The sequence below is a fragment of the Trichosurus vulpecula genome, chromosome 1 (genome assembly GCF_011100635.1).
Source record: "Trichosurus vulpecula isolate mTriVul1 chromosome 1, mTriVul1.pri, whole genome shotgun sequence".
NCBI lineage: Eukaryota > Metazoa > Chordata > Mammalia > Diprotodontia > Phalangeridae > Trichosurus > Trichosurus vulpecula.
In genome coordinates this window covers 400,258,248-400,278,893 of record NC_050573.1, presented here as the reverse complement: position 1 = coordinate 400,278,893, position 20,646 = coordinate 400,258,248, and the positions used below count along the sequence as shown (strand labels likewise).

Here is a 20,646-nt window from a genome sequence, read left to right as displayed (position 1 = left end):
AAAATTGGGTGCGTCTTATATAGTGTTTGTAGATTTTTTTAATTGCATTTCCCGCTTTTTCCCCGAATGTTGTCTTTGCACTCACTCATTGTTTTGCATTTGTTACCAGTATATTAGGTTACATTTTGCCATGTTCTGCCCAGAAATGGCTCAGAAAAGATTTTCGTACAGTGATGAATTCAAGTTAAAAATGATCCAGTTTGCAAAAGTGAATGGAAATCATGCTGCTGAATGTAAGTTTGGTCCTCCTCCAACTGAGAAAACAATCCAGGACTGGCTATGGGAAGAAGAAACCCTACTGAAAATGCCATGACAGAAGGCCATGAAAGACAAGTCAGCAAAATGGTCTGATTTAGAGAGAGAATTGAAGATATGGATTGAAGAGCAAAGGGCAATTGGAATTCCTGCATCCACAAAGATGGTTCAGCATGAGGCAAGAAGAATTGCTAATGAAAAAGAAGTTACTGATGTCAAAGGAGAACACAATTGGTGCTTCAGGTTCATGAAATGGAATGGACTAAGCATGAGCACATGCACCAGATTTGACCCAAAGATGCCTGAAAGCTATGAGCAGATGAATAAAACTTGAGTTCAATAACTTTATGTAATACATTTTTTTTCAAATTTCGGGCCCCAAAATTAAGGTGCATCTTATACATGGGGAAATATGGTATTTATTGCCCTGTTAAAGTAGTTTTATCCTATTGTGTAATTTCTATGGAAAAATTCAACAGAGACAAATCATGTTAAACATCGAAATCTTAGAAAAGATTTCCAAATAATAAGCCCCATTGAGTTGACATAGATATGGTCTCTCCTCTGCCCACATTATGCCCTTTCTTCGTACCTCCAACATTCAAATCCACTTTAGGCAACCAAATATGCATCAGCCTAGTGACTTCAGTAATGTTATTCTTACTTTTCTAAGAAAATTACAGCTTTGAGGTTTTTGTTTCTCTCCTCCTCCCACTCCCGGCTAAAAGAGTACAAGTTTTTTTTGATTGCAAATAAACTTAGAGTTCCTCCACCAATATGAGTTCCCATGAAAATCAAAACAATAAAAAAGCATAGGAAAAAGAGCACAAGAAAATTATTTAAAAACCACTCTTAGTTCTAATCAGCTTAAATGCCTTTAGCTCCATTCTGATTTCTTTTAGCATTAATATGCTCCATTATCCTCTATATTGGACATAGTCTTAAACATCATCTCCCAATTATTTTCTGAATAAGATTTCATTGAACAAAGCTATTTTAAAATTACATCAATTCTATATTATTGGTTAAAATGGTAATTTGATCAGCAAAATCAGGACAGTTCATCAGATCTTAATATCACAGGATTCAGGGATGGAAAGAAACTTTCATTGAGGTTCATTGAGGTTCATTGATTTGTCATTAGATAACAACACATTTTGATCCCATATTAAGCTACAAATCAAAAGTTTCCAAGTTGTATTTTTCAATCCCTGGTTATTTCTCTGTTTGGCTAATGTAGAATGGCTAATACTTATATTAACCATTTAATAGAAGTAACGTGCCAATTTCCCCAAATATCTATGCCAGGGGTGGAGAGCCTGCAGCCTTGAGGCTTCTATTTAGTCATTAGGATCAATCCTATAGAACCTTTATTTTATTCTGGTCAACACACTTCTCTGACAATCACCCGTTCTTCTATTCATGTCATATCAATGTATGAGATATTAAATGCCTGCTTATTTCCGTGTCTTCATTTTTACTAGAATGCCTCTCTTAACCTCAGTGTCTCAATATTTGTCCTCTAAAATTCTTGGTTTTAGCCAAGGAGACTGTGTCATAAATTAGAACATTGTGAATAGCTGTGCATATTTTGTGCCAATATCTTTGATATGATATCACTGGAGATCTGGAAATAATTTCTGTTAACCTGAACTAAAGAAAATATTTATTAAGGAAATAAGTCTTTTCTTCTAAAATGGTAAAACAAAATTTGTTTTTATTACTTTAATACAAGTATTTTGCTGGCTTAATAATAACCTGCAGTCTAACTAGGGAAACAATTTTAAAGCCAGAAAGGCCCTTAGAAATAATCTGGTCTGAACCTTCATTTGTGGATTTGAAAACCAAGGCCCAGAAAGGTGAGGAGCTAGTTCGCTGATGTACAGTTAGCAAGTAGCAGAGACGGGATGAAAATCTAGGCTTTCTGACTCCCAGTGAAATACTCTTTCTACAGCATTCTGCTACTTATCATCCCAAGTCCTTTGACTTAAGGTTGAATGCTCTTTGATGTATAATTTTCCCCTGTTCTATACTCATTATCTGAATTATTTGTAATTAGACACAAGCATCAGCTTTTGATTTAATATTTTATAATTAATATATTTTATAATATTAATAATATTATATTATATTAATACACAAAATATAATGTTATGTTAAATTAATATAATAATTTAATAATATTGATATTTTATAATTTTATGCTTTAAAGCATAAAAAAACTTTATGTTTTAAACTTTGTGTTATTTGTTTGATTAATGGTTATCAGTAAAAGGCTAGGTAACAAAAAGATGGCAACAAAAAGTTATTATTTAAAGGCAATGGGCTATCTTAAACCTAAACAAAACATAGCAAGTGAGCTAGAAACCTGGTAGATGGGCATTGAGTTCAAGCTGGGCTGAAAATTAGGCCCCCAAACACACTATTTAGCATATATTTTATCTGATCAGGTTGTCTATACAGTCCACACACAGAAGATTAATTATTGATCATCTTTTGCTTCATTCTGACTGCATATGTATCATCTGTAACAATCTTCCAGAAGAACAAATCCCATGTCACTTGCTACTGACACTTTGACTCACCTACACAGAAACAAATGCCTGTGGATCTTCCACATCCTCTCTCCCAACCCCTTCATCCCTATGTACACAGCAGGAAATATAAACATGGCAAAGAATACAGATTCCACACAAGACTGAGGTCATGACCCTTCTCAATAATACTTTCCTGAGGACCCTATTAATACTCTGTCTTTGTTGACCTCATATTTTGTTGGTCACCTTCTTGGATCTGTTCCTCCCTATTTCAGTGAACATCCCATACCATAAAATCTCTGCCATCTTTGGAAGTGACTTGCACCTGTACATGTCAATTGAACCTCTGGCAGGTATGTAACCTCCCTGGAACTGTGGTATTTGCCAAACTCTTCCTACTTATTTAGATCACTAGTTCTTTTTCTTGTCTGCCAGTTGTCATCGTACTATGATTAGACAGTTTCCCAAGCCTGCTCCCTTGGCCCCCACCTAGAAGTATCAAAAACCCATAGAGTCAGTATATACTCAGAATAAGTATGCAGACTTACTACGCATGCTCCAGGTGCCCTCATTGCCCAGAAGCATCGCTTCATGATTGCTAAATGATAAGGATCCATAAAAGCTGTACTGTTTCTTAGAGATTCAGCAAGATATAAGGTGAAGAGTACCAGAGACTGGGGTTTGCATCTTGGCTCCAATGCTCAATAGTAAACATGGGCAAGCCTCTTGGGGTTTTCAAGTTTCTGTATCCTCATTGATAAAATGGAATGATAACATTTGTTCTACCTACATTATAGGATTGTGGAGGAAGAGCCCTGCAAACTTTAAAATGGCTTATTAAGGTGAATAGTAATATTTTCTAGTAATCAATGTTGTCAGCTTTGCCCTACCCACCTGTCATCCCTATGCCCCTGGCCTTGGCATAAAGGCAACTCTTAGTAGGTATTCTCAACTCCTGGAGGGGAATGTTCTGGTTTTGGACCAAAGGGCTTAGTCATTGACTCTCTCATCTATACTGCTGATGAGAGAGACAGAGTTCATTTGGTTCAGGTTGTACTCCTTAATCTGTGGAAGGGGGGGGGAATCCTCTTCAAGTACCACATGTCACAAAGTTGTGATCACGCTAATAACAAGCGGAAGTGCGTTGTCCAGATATTTTTATTTTAGGCAGGGAATAGATTCAGTCACTGAGGATGAGCTTGCTTGAGCCACTGAATTCAGAATTAAGGGGCTTTCTTGATCTGGTAGACTCCTACTTGATCAAATGCTTTCTGGAAAGGAGAAAGGTCCTGACAAGTCCTTTATAATTAGGAGGATGGGTCTAAAGTACAACTAATGCTCTGGAAAAGGTTTAAATCACATTAGGGCTAGTCCTTAGGATCTGTGTTATTCTATACTTGGTACCTGTTTATACTGTGTACAGCTGGGGCATTCTCTAAGATCCTATAATAGGGGTGGTGAACCTGCAGCCTCAAGGCCACGTGTGGCCCTCTAGGTCCTCTGGTGTGGCCCTTTGACCGAGTCCAAGTTTTATAGAACAAATCCTTGTAGTAAGGGGATCTGTTCTGTGAAGTTTGGATTCAGTCTAAGAGCTACTTGAGGACACAGAAGGCCTGAGAGGACCTAGAGTGGTATATACCTCTACCATTTGGTTCCTATTTCCTAGGATCCAGGGCAAGTTATTTTCCTACTAGAGAATGGTAGAAGCTGGCACCAGGATTCCTTCCTCCTCCCATCTTCAAGTTCAGGTCAATACAGAAATATTTTATTCATTACAAATTTGGAAAATTCTGGTACTTCATGAAGCAGATAGCTGGTGTGAGTAGATAGAGTATTGGACCTGGAGTCAAGAAGTCCTGAGTTCAAATCCAGTCTCAAACACTTACTTGCCACGTGACTTTGGGCAAGTCATTTAACCTCTATTTCCTCTGTACAGTTTCTTCATCTATAAAATGGAGATGACAGTAGTGTCTACCTTGTTGTGAAGATAAATCGAGGCAATATTTGTAAAGTGCTCCACAAACCTTAAAGAGTGCTCCTTCTCTCTCTGTTTCTCTCTCTCTCTCTCTCTCATATATTATATATTATATATAAATCTCTAAAGTACTATCCACACATATATGCATATGTGTGTATAAATATATGTATGGTATTAGCTAGTGTATTTATTATGCTGTCTTTTTGAAGGACTATATACAATCCAACCCTCTACCTGGGGACACTCTATGTAGGAAGAAGCGGCTTAAAAATTTCTGGAGTTACCACCCATAAGGATGGTTTAGTATTTTTTACTTTCTTGTTTAGTATTCTCTTTAAGCATTATACATATAATCCCTATACAGATAAATGAGGCTCTACTTTTCCCAAGAACCCTGTAGTTCCTGGGCTATGTCTTCATATTTCCATAATCCTTGGAGTTAGGAGACCATTTCCCTTCATTAATCCTATAGCCTTTCTCTTCTCTTCCTTTATGTTAGAAAGTACACATAGAAAAAAGTACCTCTAATCCATTTGACACACTGGAGTTACATTCATGGCAGGACAGAGAAATATGGGCCTAGGACAGTGACAACCTCAAACAACAAGTCAAAAAGTCTTCTATGTAAAAACATTTCCAGGAAAATCCTTTTTCTAAACAGATGGCTGAAAGAGTCCTGCCATATTAGCCATGTAACTGCCTCTTGGACTTCAAACACAATCTCAGGGAGTTTTGTGCAATATTGTCCAAATTTACCTTTGTTAGGGTTTGAATCAGAAGCTTCCTAAACTATCTCCCAACCCGAACCCCCAAGTAGGTTCTTCGGAATTTCTCATTTTTTGTAGGGAAGAAGAGTATGATCTTTATATTTTTATTATATATTGGAGAATATTACTTGCAAAAATGAAAATGAGGGACTGCGTCCTTGCATTGATCATATGGCCATTAAATCAGTTCAATAACTCATTTTCCCTTATTCCAGAGTTCTTCAGATATCTGCAAGTCACCCAACAGTTAACTACAGCATATCTCTGAAGACCCTACAAACTGAGTCTGAACGCACAAGGGCAACGAGTAGAAAGTGGCATTTTGAAATTCAGAATTTGGGCTCTTTGAATACTTTATTGAACTAGAACAGCTCTAGAATTTTCTGCCATATTTCTATGATATCAAACACTTAGGCTGCTTTCTAGTCACGAATCCTGATGAAATACTGATCTTTTCATGACATTACTCAGTCAATATGGAACATTTCTCCCACAATACAAACATTCCCTGAAAACAGGCTGTTCCCGGAGTATATCCAAAGTCACTGGTTATATATTCACCTAGAGTGATGTGCCATTTGAAGAATGAAACCTGAAATTTTAGAAATCCTTTTCTATGGATGACTGATTAAATGTAACAAACCAAAGCATGGTGGGGGGGGGTGCAGTAATTTCTCAGGTTCACCAACTTTTAGACATGAATTTTCTCCATATAATAGCTCTCACAATCTTGTTTTTAAAAAATGGCACCTGGTTTTGGTTGGTTTCTGTTAGCTAATTTGCCACTAACCAATCCGTTACTTCCTCCAATATCCACCTGTTCAAATTCTAACCTCTTTCAAGGCCAGGTTTAAATGCCACCATCTCCACTAAACCTTCTCTGATATTCTCAGTTAGGAGTGCTCCTTCCTCTAAACTTTTATACATTTTCTTTATCTCCCTTTTGTGAACTTATCATTTGAACTTATATTATAGCTATTTGCATACACATCTATTCCCCTCACCCTCTCCTCCCTTGAGGCTGGGGGACTATGTCTTATTTATTTTGGGACCTTCCTTAGCACCTGTCAACATAATTTACATAGAGTAAATGTTTAAATAGTTCTGTTTTATTTTTATTGAAGGTAGTCTTCCTCGTCAGCTCGTGGTTTAGAGCATTTGAATTATGGAACTGCTTTCTTCTGTGGGCATCAGGGAACACAAAATTGGCTCCGGAACTTATTTTCTAATCCTTCTGATAACCAATGCCATAGAATTTGGGATAGGGCTACCTTGGAGGAGTATTGCCACCCATCTGAGAGCAAGCAACCTTTACTATAAAATTTCATGGGGTTCCAGAATTTTTAAAAAATCCTCCTTCCCCTTTCTTCCCTCCGCCCCACCAAAAGTGCCACCATCCCAACTAGAGTAAGCGGATCCTATTAATTTTATTATTTAACTTTTTTTTGGTAACATCTCACCTTAGCACTCTGGATGGCAAGACAGATTTTTTTTTCTTGCAATGGGGGAAGAGTCTGCTGGAAGATACAATATTCCTATTGCTCCTGATATCTGTCAGCTTCCTTGGAAGCACCCACAATGTTGATATTGTCAGATAAATACAAAAAAGCCCTATCACAGGAGCTGGATGTAATATGTTGGCAGTAAATATTTGACAAAGGAATCAAATAACAAACCGATTTTTATGCCTACTAGGACTATGAAGGTATGACATGTATTCTCTTTGGTTCAGTTTAGTTGCAAAGTCTGTAGCTAGGACATAAAGAAGCCACAGAGGGACAATAAAGTCCCCTTGAGGCATGATAATCAATAAACAGACATTCTAATACCTCATTATCAATGTAACACCTGTGTCTGAACTAAGATTGTGCAAAAGGGTCCTCAAGAGATCGATGCCAAAGGCCACAAGAGAGTATATCATAACACGGTCATTCTGGCAGTGGTAGATTGGTCCATTAAGCAAGAACATCTATTTTTTTTCATGAACCTATAGCACAAAGCTTCTATTGGAGCATTTGAGATAATGAAGCCATTAGTGAGGTATGAAATCATCGCTTTGCCATGGTGAGGACCTTGTTGGAGGACCCAGTGAATATGGTTTCATAATTTTCTCTAGCTCCATTCAGATGCATGAGATTAGGAACGAAGGCAGTAAATCATGGAAATAATACAAGGTTGAGATGACAGAGCAAGATCTTTGATGCGATAAAGGACAAGAGACTTGAGAAAAGATGATAGCGTACACTTGGACGGTTTTACCAAGGGGCCAAGATCAGGAAGGGAAGAGAGCATAACTAGTAAAAGAGTGATAAGAAAGAATTGTTATATGGAAGTGTTAGATGGTGAGGACGAATAATGGTTTGGAAATTTCAGAGTTCATGAAAATAGATGTGAGACGATCGAGGGTATGGCCATCTCTGTATTCAGCTGTGGTAGGGTGGAGGAGTATGGTCATGGGAAATGAAGAAATTGAAGAACTTTGAGGGATTAACAGTATAAATGATGAGGTCTACTAGTACGAGTGCAGGAGTTAAAGAGTAAAGAAAGTCTATTAGCAAAGAACTGAACTCTGAGGAAGGAAGGAGAGTGTCCTGGAGGTTGTCAGACAATGGTTATTAGAACTTTGATTGAGTGATAGATATGGTCTGAGTGAACCTCAAAGTTCTCACTCAGGTTGCTAAGTAAGCAATAAAAAGCAGTCCAGTTCCTCCGCCACAATCAGTGAGTTGAGGGGTACGAGTCAAAGTATAACCAGTGCTAGAAACAATAACCAGGAAAACTATGCCATCAGCGGCAAGCTAGGTCTCAGCAAGTCCAAGAAGACAGAGGGAGCACGAAAGGAAAAGGTTTCAATGAAATCTGCTTTGTTCCTTTTGGAGTAGATATTCCAGACAGCATGGCAGAAAGGTTGGGTAGCTTTAGAGGGAGGCTGGAGGGGCTGGCAGTTTAAAGAGGACGGGAATAAAGGCATAAAGGTTTCAATAGGCTAGAATAATATGCCAAATGTAATATTTACACGTTTTGATACTTTGGATTCCCATGCTGTCCTCAATATGGGTGCTTTTTTCATAGATACAGATTATAACCTAGGCGTGTCTGCTCATTCTGTGCAATTATTGCCTGTATTCTTCCAAAAATCCTCCACTGGGGATTGACACAATTTTAGGAAGGATGGAATAAGCTGGAAAACATACAGGCTGCGATGATGACGTGACAGGAGGCAGGGTTATTCTAGCAATGCTCAGACTTTAACTCCAATCCTCCCTACCTCCCCTTATTTTTGAAATGATGAAACTGAGGTCTAGAGAAGTTACATGATTTTTCTAGGGTAACATTGGGCAGCTAGTAGATAGTGGATAGTGGACAGTACAGTGGATAGAGCACTGGGCCTAGAGTCAGGCAGACTCATCTTCCTGAGTTCAAATCTGGCCTCATACTTCCTAGCTATGTGACCTTAGGCAAGTCACTTAACCCTATTTGCCTCAGTTTCCTCATCTGTAAAATGAGCTAGAAAAAGAAATGGCAAACCACTATGGTATCCTTGCCAAGAATATCCCAAAGGGGTCACAAAGAGTCAGACAAAACTTAAATGACTGGACGACAACAACAACAACCCTCTAAGAGGTGGTTCCAGTTTGAGGTATTGTTTTGTATCTTTGCTAAGAAAACCCCAGATGGGGTCACAAAGTGTTGGACACAACTGAAACAAGTGAGCAACAACAGAAAGGGTAACACTGCTAATAAATACCCGAGTCAGGATTCAAAACAAAATCTTCCGGACTCCATGTCCATCACTCCTCCCACTATACCATGATATATGGTGACTGATACAGAGTCAACCTACTTATTTCCTCTTGTCATTTACCTTTTCTAACACTTTAATAATGAAGTTTTGCATTTTTAGGCATAAAACATCTCAAGGTAGGTTTCTACAATCCTTTGAATGAGAACTGGGAAGCCGGGCTTCTAACCAGCACTTTGGAAAAGACACATTTACTCCTCCCCTGTCCTTGTGTAGCGAGCCATGGCTTTTAAGGCTAAATAGCCTAGACCTCCATGCAGATGAATTTGGTGATAGAAGGAGCATAGATATAGATTAGGAAGGGTTTCTGCCTTTGGAAAATTAGACTGGGAGTCACTGGGAGCAGGGAGTGTTTTTTTTTTCTTTCTTTTTATTTTTCCCCTTTCTTTTTATCCTCAGTGTTATACAGAGCCTAAAACATAGTAGGTGCTTAATAAATGCCTAATGACTGACAATCCAATGAGGATCTACAGTTCATGTCTATAATTCATGCTGAGTAATGCAATGCTTTTGCTTCACCATTTAGCTAATCTGGCTGAAGTACCTGCATACATCATCTTTAAGTTAACCATGAATCAACTAATAAACGCAGTTGTGGTTGGAAAGAAGGTGATTAGTTTCCCTAGGTAGAATGAGGTTGATGAGTAATTGATGTAATTAGGTAATCCACCCCAAATTTAGATTAACAAGAGAAAAGTGAAACCACCCATAAGGTGGTAGAACCAAAGTTTGAGTGGTGTCCAGATCTTTGAAGAATAGGAGAGGTTAGCAGTTATTGCAAGTGTCTTCTGGTGTCTTCCCTCCCTTCCTTTCTCCCTTCCTCCCTCCCTCCCTTTTATTTTCCTTTCTCTGTTTCTCTCTTTTTGTCTCATCTCTGTTTCTCTCTTTGTCCGCCTCTCACATAAGAATGCTATTTATGAGCTAATCGCAGTAATTAATGTACATACGTATACACGCATAAATGTATGTGTATGTATTTAACTAATTACTGGACCACATTTAGGCCATAAATGACATCCTTATCAAATCTGTAGAAGCATAAATCTGGGAGGGCTAAAACTTTGTATGACAGAGTTAAAAAACTTCAATTGGCAAGAACAATGGGTAGAATGTGGTAAGATGGAATTTAATAGGGTTAATTATAAAGTTCTATACTTAGGTTAAAAAGCTAGTTTTAAAGTTAGAGGATCTGAATTCAAATTCTGACCCTGAAATTTACTATCTAGGTAATCTTGGAGAACCCCATTATCTCCTGTGAGCCAAGGTTTCCTTATCAGTAAAGTAATGGGGTTGGACTCGTTGACCTCTGATTTCTATTCTAGGTGTATTATCTATGATCCTAAGACCTTCACATGGGGGAGGTTTGACTAGACAACAGTTTGTATGAAAATGATCTGGGAGTACCAGCGAGGCTGCAAGTTCACTTAGTCAACAGTTTGACATGCAGCCAAAAACCAAAAAAAAACAAACCCAAAAACAAAACAACTATTGTGATGTCAAACTGCACTAAGCAAGAAATAGTTTTCAGAATCAGGGAAATGACAGTCACCCTGTACTCTGCTTGGATCAGACAGTGACTGAAGTATCGTGCCACATTTTAGGACGAATATTGATAATCTAGAAAATACCCAGGCCATGAGAAGGGGCCAGGAAGTCATGCGATCTTAGGAAAGGTTGAAGAAACTGGGAATGCTTCATCCAGAGAGGAGAAAAATGAATGGTAACTGTCTTCCAATATTTCAAGGGCTGTCATTTAGAAGATGGAAAAAGTTTGTTCTTGTTGGCTCCAGGAGACAAAACTAGGAACTGTGGGTGGAAGGAGCAGAGGCTGTTTCAAGCTAAATATAAGAAAGGTAACTAACAATTAGAGCCATTTAAAAGTTAAATGCATTGCCTCCGGAGGTAGCAATTCCCGCCGCCCCCTCCTCCCCCCTCCCCACCAGATGACTTCAGATGAAGGCTGAATAGTTCCTGGTTTGGGATATTTATCTTCAAACAGGTATGGGTTGGACTACAGAACATTACATGTTCATTGCAATTCAAAGAATTTCTACATGGAAGTGAACTCTGCCTTGTCACATCTCTCCAGTCTTCATATTTTATCCACTTATCTACTTGTAGGTTTCACCTTATAGGCTCAGAGTCCAATTCAGTTCTTGGGCAGGGCCTCTGTCAACCAGGAAGTTCCACATAAAGTCAACCCTGCTGCTAAATGCCACCTACATTTTAGCAATGCAAAAGTCAAAATAATTCATGTTTGTTACATTGCTCTTTAAAATTGAAGATGTCAATTGAGATTATTGCCTAATAGATGGGGCAGCTAGGTGGCACGGTGGATAGATTGCAGGGTCTGAATTCAGGAAGACTCATCTTTCTAAGTTCCAATCTGACCTCCTAGCTGTATGACCCTAGGCAAGTCACTGAACCCTGTTTGCCTCAGTTTCCTCATCTGTAAAATGAGTTAGAAAAGGAAATGGCAAACCAGCCCAGTATCTCTGCCAAGAAAATCCCAAAGGGGGTCACAAAGAGTCAGACAAAACTTAAATGACTGGACAACAACAACTATCCTCTAAGAGGCGGTTCCGGTTTGAGGAATTGTTTTGTATTGGTTCATTTGTAAGGCAACTTCTGATGGCTCTTAAATTAGAAAAACTTACTCTTGTAGATATCATTTGATGGTGATGCAGGAACTTGATTTAAGAATTAAACATTATGAAATAATACTCAGAAATCTTCTTCAATGTTATTTATGATTTACTGAGGAAAAAGACTTCATATTTTTTATGTATTTTTTAACTCTCAAGGCCTGGATGATGCTCTATGTGGTAGGAGGATTAGTTGGTCGGTCAATAGTCAATAAACATTTATTAGGCACTTACCAAGTGCCAGATACTGTGCTAGGCACAGTAAGGTAAAATGTCCTTTAGAAACAGTAAAGTTATGAGCATTATAAAACTATGTTACCGATTTCAGATTTTTCTTATTTCAATATTTAAGGATCTGTGATTTGTTATCATTTATTCGTTTTGGTATAGGCACTTGTTCCAACCATACTGCAATGTCTCAGAGCTGGAAGTGTCCTAAGAGGCCATCTGGTCTAAATTATATCTTAATAAGAATCTCTTACATAGCATGCTTAATAATTGGTGAGCCAGGCTTTGCCTAAAGACCCCATGTGAGGGAGAACCTATTATCTCCCAAGGCGGCCCATTCTAACTTTGGATAGCTCCAGTTACTAGGAGTTTTCCTCTGATCAAACCTAGATGCATCTCATTAAATTTCTACCTATTGCTCTCAATTCTGTCCTCTGAGGCCAAATAGAGTAAGTGTAATCCCCTGTATACATGACTGCCCTACAAATACTTGAAGGCAGTTACTATTCTCCAGGCTAAATATTCCTAATTCCTGTGACTCATCCTCATATGATATATAGATCCTTCCCCATCCAAAGCACCCTCCAGCTTAGTGATGGCTTTCCAGATGTGAGGCAACCAGAGCAATGCCCAGAAGGAATATCATCTCTCTTTCACTAAACACCGCCTCTTGGTGTAGCATGAAGTCATATTGGCCTTTAGAAATCGATTATTGGGCTATGGCCCAAATCTTTCTTACTCAATGTCAAGCTGGTAACGAGGATCTTTGACTCAAAGCCTTTCCAGCTTAGTCTAACCAACCAGAACTTTTGTTCTGCTGGGCTAGTCTTTTAAAAGTCTAGGGAAGCAACAATGTAGTGAAATATCAAAATAGGACAGTAGTGGAGGCTGAGCTTTCTCAATTGTTAGAAATCCTTTCCATGCTCATCCATTATACTTTGCCCAAACTGGGTGAGCTATAAGATGTACAATTACTTGATGTATTTTTAAAAATGAATGAATTTAGCAATAATGAAAGTGGTTGACTGCTTTTACTAGCTAACTCACAATGTTTTGTTGGTGTCATCTTACAACAACCTTATAGCTTATCCAAGATCTTCAAACAAACTGTAAATTGGCCACATCACATATTCTACAAGGTAGAAATACAGGGCATAAGACTCTATAAGATTCATTTTAATTTGTATTCTCAGATAAGATTTGATCTCCAAGGAGTTTAAATTCTAGAAGCATGGGAGTTTGACATGATGGAAAGTTTCCTCAAAACAAACTTTAAATACAATGTAAACAATTTGACCTATTTCTTAGCATGCATGCATAAAGTAGGACTTTTGAAGACAACTTTCATTTCTAGCAAAACAGCAAAGGCAGTGCTGTCAGACATTTACTTACTCTTAACAAAAGCTGATAATTTTCTGCAAAAGCAAGCATACCTGTTGGTTTAGGATGTGGGTAAAAAAGCATATTACTGTGGTAAGCATTTTACACACACACACGCACACACACATACACACACACACACACACACTGACACACACACACACACAGATAGAGAAATCTTTGCTAAACTGAAGCCTGTGCTAAGTAAGTGCTTTGACTTATGATTAAGAAAGCAGAATGTTAATATTTTGCTGTTTCAGCAATAGCATAAAATTAATTTTCACCTGTCAATAAGCACAATATGTAAAACTTCAGCTTAATATTTAACATTTAACTATCTTGTAGAAGAAGGAAGGGTTTTTTTATAACCTGTACTCAGTCTGGGACATTCCATTACTAGTTATTAAAATTTTGACGGACCTATTTGGTCTAATAAAACCTAGTTACACCAAAATACTTATGTAGAATATGTTCATATAATTCTAGAAATTCAGATTGATTCATTTTGAAGTATGATGAAAATTTAGCTCTATAGTATTCTGAAACATTTGTTTCATTTTCTCTTTTTCCCCAACTGTTGGTAATTTCTTTCTCTAGGGCTCACCATGGTGATATTTTACCCAATACCTAGTTAGGGTCCAAACCATCTCCACTTTTCTTTGTCTAAGCCATGTTACTTACTTCTCTTCTGAAATGCCTTCCCTTACACTTCACACTGGACTCAGTGTCCCATGTCTCTTGTTCAGCTTACATTTCCCAGTCTGGACTCCTTTATCCCCTCACTTTGCCTATAATTGTTGCCCAATTCTTACTGTTTTGCCTATCTTCTTACCAGTTTAAATATGCTAATAATTATATCCTGATTTGTCTCTCCAAAACACTCTATAGAAATGACCAACTTGTCTTTCGAGTTTATTACTAAACAGTTTTTAATGAGGCTACTTGAAACAAAGGGGAAAGAAATTACAGAAAAATGAAAATGGATAGTTTTACAACAACGTTAAGACTGAAATCTAGCCACCAAGATTTATGATTTTTCCTCCTTTACACTGAATACTTTAAGACCACGATGCTTCTGTGATTATTAAATAAATTTTAAAATGGTGCTGACACAATGTTTCCACTTAATTACCATTGCAATTAAAAAATAAAACTGAACAAGAAGGCATGAGAGCCTGTAGAACTATATTGACTCCCATTAAAACAAGAATAGTATTAAAATCAAGTGAATACATCACAACCAAATATTAAATATTAAAAACAAATTGTTTATTCAAGTAAATTTCCTTTAATTGTCCTGCATTAGGTAGGTACCTTATACTCCTCATAATCATTGTCATCTAGTAAACTCCTTTTGGATAGTTCTACTAGTTGTTCTGAAGTAAAGCGAGTCGGCAGGGGGTCAATGGAGGCTTGTTCATAAATTGGCTTCCCGCTAAAAAACAGCTCCTTCCAATCACGCATAATTTTAACTGGAATAAGACTACAGAAAGAACAAACAAGAGATAAATTAGTGACAACTTAAACATACACTTGGAATAAAGTCTTTTTGTTATCATGCTACTGTCTTTCGTTTTACTCTGGTGGGTATAAATAGAAAGTGACAAAAAATGTCTACAAAAGATGGAAAATAACAATACCCCTTAGATTTCTGTGTGTTATCCATGGTTCACCAAATGACAAGAGCAGCAATGCCTATACAATGGAGCCAATTCAACTGAAAAAATGTGTTAAGCCTCTGAAAGTACAAAGCCCTGCTATAGGAGACTGAAGGAGAAAGGAATATGCGTTGATGCTGTCTCACCCTTATAAAGCTTATGATGTTAACAGGGGATATAGGAAATGTAAGTATGTATATGTATATATGTGTGTGTATAGATGTGTACATATGTGCGTATGCATTGTATTAGAGAGGTTAAAAAAACACTTAAGGGCACTTAAGCCAGTAATGTTATTTCAAGAAACAAATACTTTTATCACAGTTTTTTTTTTAACAATTTGCAGCCTGAAAATAACATTTTAATTAAATATGTCAATTCTAATACACTCTTTTTTTCTCATTGTGACAGCAATATATTAGCACCTGCATTAGATCGGATGCTTTATTGAGTAATATTGGCTTTCTATTGTTTATTGAAGAAAACTTCAGACTCCTAAGCCCGGCACTCAAGATTTCCCACAATTTGGTATCATCCCACACTCTTCTCCTTCTTCAATCCCCCCATATACTATAGCCTGTAGCCTGTAGAACTATATTGACTCCTATCAAAATATATTAAATATTAAAAAAATACTGAAGCCAACACTGACGCTAAGTCAGACCCTGTGCTGTTTCCTATTTCTGTATTGTCCTCCCTGTTATCTTTGCTTATTAATTATATTCATTTGTTAAGGCCCAGATCGAATACAAACTTGACTGTGAAGCCTTCTCTCATTCAACACTTTGTAAAATTCTTACCTCCCTCATTCCTCCAACTTCTTAATAGCAATCGCTTTGTACCTTTTAAATGCAATAGTCATGTCTTCTTTTGTATATGTTATCTTTGTATGTGTTGCATTCCTCTGTTGAACTATCTTTCCCATAAGGGCAGGAACTGTATCTTACTTTTTTACCATCTCTTTCAACTTTTGGTATAAAATATGCATTTAATGAATTCTATTTTGTGTTAGGCTTAAAAAGTAATGAATTTTAACTTTAATGCATATACTGTCATTGCATCTTTCATTATTAAGTTTTAAAACTGTCATTGCCTTCTATAAAAAATTGACAATTTATACACTGCCAAAGCATTACTTAACACTTGTAGTCACTACCTTCCTTTTCAGTTATTTGATGATTGTATTTGCTTCTTCACTAAAGTCAATTTGTGATTGTGATATGAAATATACACACATACACGTATCACTATCATTACAAAGTAAAGGAAAATATCTACATAGATCATATCTACACAATAAAAAACATAGAAGATCTAAGATGAGTTTCTCGCTTATCTGTAGGCTGATATAATCTTAGCTTGTATATGTAACAACTATATTTCAATTGCCTGCTTTCATATCAATGCCTTTGTAGTCATGTAGTTCTTTTACCCATGCAATCACAAAGTTTTACAGAGATAGAAGATAATATTGCTGAGTTCAGAAGGCAGGTCTAGAGTGGGGAGTTCATGAAGGCGAATCACTTGAAATGAGTCTGAATCCAGTAGACTGGATGCAGATGATGAAGAGCTTTAAAGGCTGAGCTGAGGAATTGGTGTTTTACCCTAGAAGGCATGAAAAATCCTTATCCATAAGAAATATATAGTCAGATCTGTGCTTTGGGGAAGACTCCTTAGGCAGCTGGGTGGAAGATACACTGAAGGGAGACACTGTTAGCAGAAAAATCAGTTAGGAGGAGGATAGAGGGGGAGTGATGATGCAAGGCATGGTGTTAAGGACTGTTTGTTGCTGTTTTGGGAAGCCAGGGTGCTTGCCAGACTTCACAGAAGAGAGACGGCTGAGTTAGAACAATGGAAGAAATAGTGAGAGTCATTGAGCACCTCTGGTCTAAATCTACCTTGGTCCTGCTGAGTAATGTTTGGGATATATTTCTGCAGTTTCTTTGCTAAAATTTTACTTAAAATTACAGAAGATAATTACAGAAGATACTGTCAAGGGATTGTCCAGAAAAGGAAGCATTTTGGTGATCATTTCTTCTCTAGATGTTCAAGGGCCATCCTTTTGATCAAATGGCAGGCTATAGCAATAGTAAAGGCAAGAGGTGATGAGGGCTCGACCTAAATACTAGCCAGGTAAGGTGAGAGAAGGGGAATAGAAGTGAGAGATGTTGTAGAGAGAGAAGTCAAGACTTGGCAGCTGACTGGATATGGGGGAGGGGTGGTAAAGGAAAGAGAAAAGTTGAGGTTTACTCTGAGGTTGAAAACAATTGTGACTGGAAGAATGATGGTAATCTGAAAAGAAAAAGGAAGTTTAGAGGAAGGATAGCTTTAAAAGCAAGATAATAAATTTCATTTAGGATACAATGAATTTGAGATGTGTGTCACACATTCAGGTAAAGATGTCCAGAATATGCATGATGACCAAATTAGAACTAAGATAATATATAAAATTATAACAATGCAAGTAATTATAACCAATGAGAGGCAGCATATAGTGGCTTGTAGGCTAGCTCTGGAGTGAAGCCAATTTGGGGTGAAATCCCACTACTACACAGACAAGTCCCTAAATCCTGTGAGTACCTGAAGATGCTAAGTTGTAAAGGAGAGCCAAGAGGGCAATTAGAAGCCACCTAGCTGAACTCTTTCCACATTCCTCTCCAAACAACTTTAAAAAAACACCTCAAATCAAATTTGGGAGTGGCAGAGACAACCAATGGTCAGGGTGAGACATTTTCCAGGTTAAGAACATTTAAAAGGTTTCTAGGAGAAGTTTGTGCCACTAGGGTGAAAGCTTGTATGGAATCCACATGTCTGGTGGTGCAACAGATGGTAAAGGGTTTGGACAACTAGTCACAAAGAGTTTACAGGGGTTCCTTTGTTGACATTGGGTACAGCTACCACTGTACCACCAGGAATGGTGGGGGATGGTCCCAAAGGAGAAGGGGGCCTTGGTCACAGCTCCAAGGCAAAGAGATGCCAGTGCTTGGGGCTACAGAGGACCGGGGCCCTACCTGGGTGAGGGTCAGAATACAGACCAGGAGAGCAGTGACCACACTGGAAACAAACAAAAAAATTTGCATACCCTCAGAGCTAGTTCTGAAAACAGCAGCACAAAAAAGCTGGAAGCCTGGGGTGGTGCTTCCCCACCCCAAGGCTGAGCTAAGCCCAACTTTAACATAAAGTTCAAAGTCTAAAAATAGGCTGGAAAATGAGCAAACAACAACAACAACAAAAAAACAGAATTTGACCATAAAAATTACTATGGTGGCAGGAAGGACCAAGACATAAATTCAGAAGAGGACAACAATGTGAAAACATCTATAAGCAAAGCCTCAAAAAAATGCTAATTGGACCCAAGCCCATCAAGAATTACTGGAAGAGTTAAAGAAAGATAAGAGTAATAATGGAAAGTGTGTGGGGGGTAATGAGAGTGATACAAGAAAATTATGAAAAGAGAATTAACATCTTGGTAAAAAGAGGCACACAAATACTTAAGAAAATAACACCTTAAAAAACAAAATTGGTCTAATGGTAAAAGAGGCAAAAAAAAGTTCACTGGGGAAAAGAATTCCTTAAAAAATAGAGTAGACCAAATGGAAAAGGAGGTACAAAAATTCACTGAAGAAAAAAAATTTCTTAAAAAACAGAATTGGCCAAATGGAAAAAGAGGTGCAATATCTCACTGAAGAATATAATTCCTTCAAAACTAGAATTGGGCAAGTGGAAGCTAATGACTCCATCAAGAAACAATCAAACTCAAAAGAACAAAAACAACAGAAATGTAGGATACCTCATCAGAAAAACAACTGACTTGGAAAATAGATCAAAGAGAGACAATTGAAGATTGTCTACCTGAAGGCCATGAAAAAAGTAAAAGAACCTGGATATCATATTTCAAAATATTATCAAGGAAAACTGCCCAATATCTTACATCTTAAGGATAAATAGAAATTGAAACAGTCCACCAATCACCTCCTGAGATTCCAAAATGAAAACTCCCAGGAATATTGTAGACAAATTCCAGAGCCCCAAGTCAAAGAGGAAATATTTCAAGCAGTCAGAAAGAAACAATTAAAATACTGTTGTGCCATAGTCAGGAAAGCACAGGTTAAAGGAGCAGAGGGCTTGGAATATAATATTCCCGAAGGCAAAAGAGTCAGGATTACAACCAAGAATAACATAGTCAGTAAAACTGAGTACTATAGTTCAAAGGAAAGATGGATATTTAATGAAATAGAGGACTTTCAAGTATTCCTGATGAAAAAACAGGAGCTGATTGAAAATTTGACATTCAAACAGAAAACTCAAGAGAAGCAAAAAACGGTAAGCATGAAAGAGTAATCATAAGGGTCATAAAAAGGTTAAAGTGTTTATATTTCTATGTGGGAAGATGCTACATGTAACTCCTAAGAACTTTATTATGGGGGAGTTAGAAGGAGTCTACACAGACAGAGGGCATCGATGTGAAATCAATTTTTTTGGAATGATCTCCAAAAAAATGAAAGAGTGAGAAAGAAGGATGCACTGGGAGTAGGGGGAAGGGAGAGGTAAAATGGGAAAAACTTTCTTACGTAAAAGAGGTGTTTAAGGAAAAGCTTTTACAGCAGAAGGGAAAGCAGAGCAGGGGCGGTGGTGATGAACAATGTTTGAACCTCACTCTTATCGAATTGGTTCAAAAGGGGAAGAATATATGTACACACTCAATTTTGTATAGAAATGTAACTTAGCCAATAGAGGAGAAGGGGATAAGAGAGAAGGCAGGATAATAAAGGGAGAACAGAGAGCAGTGGTTGGACACAAAATAGACTTTAGAGGAGAGACAAGATGAGAGAGAGAGAAGAATAAACAGAAGAAAGTGACACAGAGGGATGTAGATGGGATGAGCTCACCTATGAAAAGAAAGTGGAAAACAGAATGGATTAGAAACCAGAACCTAACAATATGTTTTTTACAAGAACCACACTTGAAACAGAAAAACTCACACAGAGTTAAATTAAAGGACTGGAGTAGAATCTAATACATTTTAGCAGAGCTAAAAAAGCAGAGGTATCAATCATGATCTTGGACAAAGTAAAAGCAAAATAGAACTAATTAAGAGGAAAAATCAGGAAAACTGCATTTTGCTGAAAGGTACCATAGATGAAGAAATATAAAAAATTTTACAGCAAGCTTCTTTGATAAAGACCTCATTTTTCAAATATATACTATGTATAGAACTGAGTCAATTTATAAAAACAAGAGTCATTTCCCAATTAATAAATGGTCAAAGGACATTAACAGGCAGTTTTCAGATGAAAAAATCAGAGCTATCTATAGTCATATGAAAAAATATTCTAAATCACTATTTATTAGAGAAAGGCAAATTCAAACAACTCTGGGGTACTACCTCACACCTA

General features: G+C 37.5%; 1 protein-coding gene across 1 annotated transcript in view; it reads right to left on the bottom strand.

Annotated features, from left to right (window-relative positions):
• Positions 1–20,646, bottom strand: part of SPEF2 (sperm flagellar 2) — a 212,752-nt gene that overhangs the window by 97,219 nt on the left and 94,887 nt on the right. Inside the window, exon 11 of the mRNA XM_036746413.1 lies at positions 14,907–15,075. Coding sequence (XP_036602308.1) covers positions 14,907–15,075 — 169 coding nt within the window. The remainder of the gene's footprint in view (positions 1–14,906; positions 15,076–20,646) is intronic.